At 30.4% G+C, this 2,046-nt stretch overlaps 1 protein-coding gene across 2 annotated transcripts in view; it reads right to left on the reverse strand.

The window, feature by feature from the left end:
- Nucleotides 1-581: 581 nt before the first annotated feature.
- The window catches only part of LOC145156321 (uncharacterized), a 2,239-nt gene continuing 774 nt past the window's right edge, over nt 582-2,046 (reverse strand). Inside the window, exons 2-6 of one of the 2 annotated variants that reach the window (XM_079075744.1) lie at nt 1,804-1,981; nt 1,636-1,733; nt 1,065-1,161; nt 856-941; nt 582-771 (exon numbers count right to left, since the gene is read on the reverse strand). In XM_079075744.1, the coding sequence (XP_078931870.1) occupies nt 718-771; nt 856-941; nt 1,065-1,161; nt 1,636-1,733; nt 1,804-1,981 (513 nt within the window). In that variant the 3' untranslated portion in view covers nt 582-717. Of the gene's footprint in view, nt 772-855; nt 956-1,064; nt 1,162-1,635; nt 1,734-1,803; nt 1,982-2,046 lie in introns of those variants that run through there. The other variant, XM_079075745.1, reaches the window with a different exon arrangement.

The following is a 2,046-nucleotide window of genomic DNA, read 5'->3' on the forward strand; positions in this document are numbered from 1 at the left end:
TTTAATGTATTCATCTTTAGATATCATATCCAACCACAACCAATGTCTTCTCCCAAGTTGTATTATTTATAAGCTTACATACATAACACATTATATACATAAGAGATTATACTGTATTTGACATGCTTATGACTAAGACTAATCAAATTGATACCAATAAAACAAAAACTACGACTTTTATCCCTTCACCACCCCGTCAAGAATAGTTCTAGAAAGATTTATTCAATCCCATAAACCAAAATCCAAAAATGACAAGTTCTAACTTAACAAGATACTAAACATCCACAATTTTGCCTTTTAAGTTTGAAAGAAGTTAATTTTTCATTCATAATGAAAGGCTTTTAAATATTTGGAGACGCTATTAATTTCTAGTTGCTTTTTCAACTTCTTTTTTTTCATAATTGTTTTAACATGTATAATATAGAAAGCTAGAAATGTTATAACTAGATACAAAAAGTTTTTTTTTCCCTAATTTATATAAAATTAAAAAAAAAACAAAAATGCTTGCAAAAAGAAGAGAATCTAGTATCAATAAATATACAATATGCATTAATATCAATTTAATCTCAAATATACTGATCTATTAAAAATACATATAAATAACTAAAATTAGTGGGACCCATAAATATCTTGCCATGTTTTTATTACATCACTGATATGATAACATTTTAGATTGTAATAATCCTTCAAAGCTTTCACACATATGTAAATCCGGTCTTACTTATGAAGGACACTCTTCTTTGGGAGCTTCGATTTCTTTTGTGCCCGTTGCTGTGTAAAATAAAATAAAAATAAAATGAAAATGGCTGAATTGTTAAGACATGTTATTTAATTGTTAAATGAATGAAAATTTACCTTTTGCTTTTCTAAGGCCTCGAAATCTGTTCTCTCTTTCCATTTGCTCTTACGCAGTTTTATTGGACGATTTCCAACATACTTCCCTAAAATTAAAAGCCTTTTAATAATTAAATGCTAAAAAAAATGTGGTGCAAAACACAGAAAATAATAAAGATGCAAAAAAAAAAAAAAAAAAAAAAGGAATTGAAATAGATTAAAGAGCATACCATTCATTTCTTTAAGAGCAGCTGCAAGATCAGTGGGGTTAGCAAAACTCACAAATCCATATCCCTTTGTCTTTCCTGTGCGTTTATCTCTCACAACCTAAAACCATTTCATAAAAAATTATGTTCAAAAAGACAAGATTGCCCTCCTCCTCATTTCATCATCAAAAATACCCCTAGGATAATGCATGTGTGTGTATATATATAAAACAAATAAAGTATGATTCTTTATGATTCAATCATCATAAAAACTGGATCATAAATCCAAATAAAGATATGATGATACTTTTCAGAACATACATAAACATAAATTCAATATTTTGTCACACCCACATGGTAAAAAGACATGAATGCCCTCCATGAAATACAACACCTGAAGAATAGTGGAATGTGATAACCTGTTGACAACCATGTATGAAAAATCCTACCTTACTTAAAGGTGATATGGCAGTGCTCCATGACTTCAAAGTTCAAACAAACATCTGAAGAGGACATGCAAATGGCTCATACACATGTACACCAAATAACAATTTTTGAGCATTATAAGAGTTTAAAGTTGAATAAAGAGACTTACTCTAGCCATGTTAAAGGAAGGAAACCTTGAAAATGCTTTTGAAAGAACATCATCATTCACCTCATTCCCAAGATCACCACAAAATAAACGAAAATCATCTGCAAAAAACCATAAGCTTCATAAGAATTATGGTTTTTGATTAATGATAAAAGGGTAAAGTGGTCATACTTTCAGGCCACTCAGCCAAAGTAGGATCCTCCCATGCTTGACCTGCTGCTTTTCGAGGTATGGCTTTCTTCTTTGTTTCTGATTTGTGTTCTATTTCACTGTTTGCAAGTGCAGCTTTAACACTTTTTAAAGCTTCAGGGGTAATTGTCTGGGCATCTCTTTGAAACAGTTGTTGTGCCTGATAAGAAAACACCACATCCTCACTCATTACAATCACACAAGAAGAAGAATATATAACAAAAA

Source organism: Lactuca virosa, chromosome 2 (genome assembly GCF_052849685.1).
Source record: "Lactuca virosa cultivar CGN04683 chromosome 2, Lactuca_virosa_CGN04683_v6, whole genome shotgun sequence".
Taxonomy (NCBI): Eukaryota; Viridiplantae; Streptophyta; class Magnoliopsida; order Asterales; family Asteraceae; genus Lactuca; species Lactuca virosa.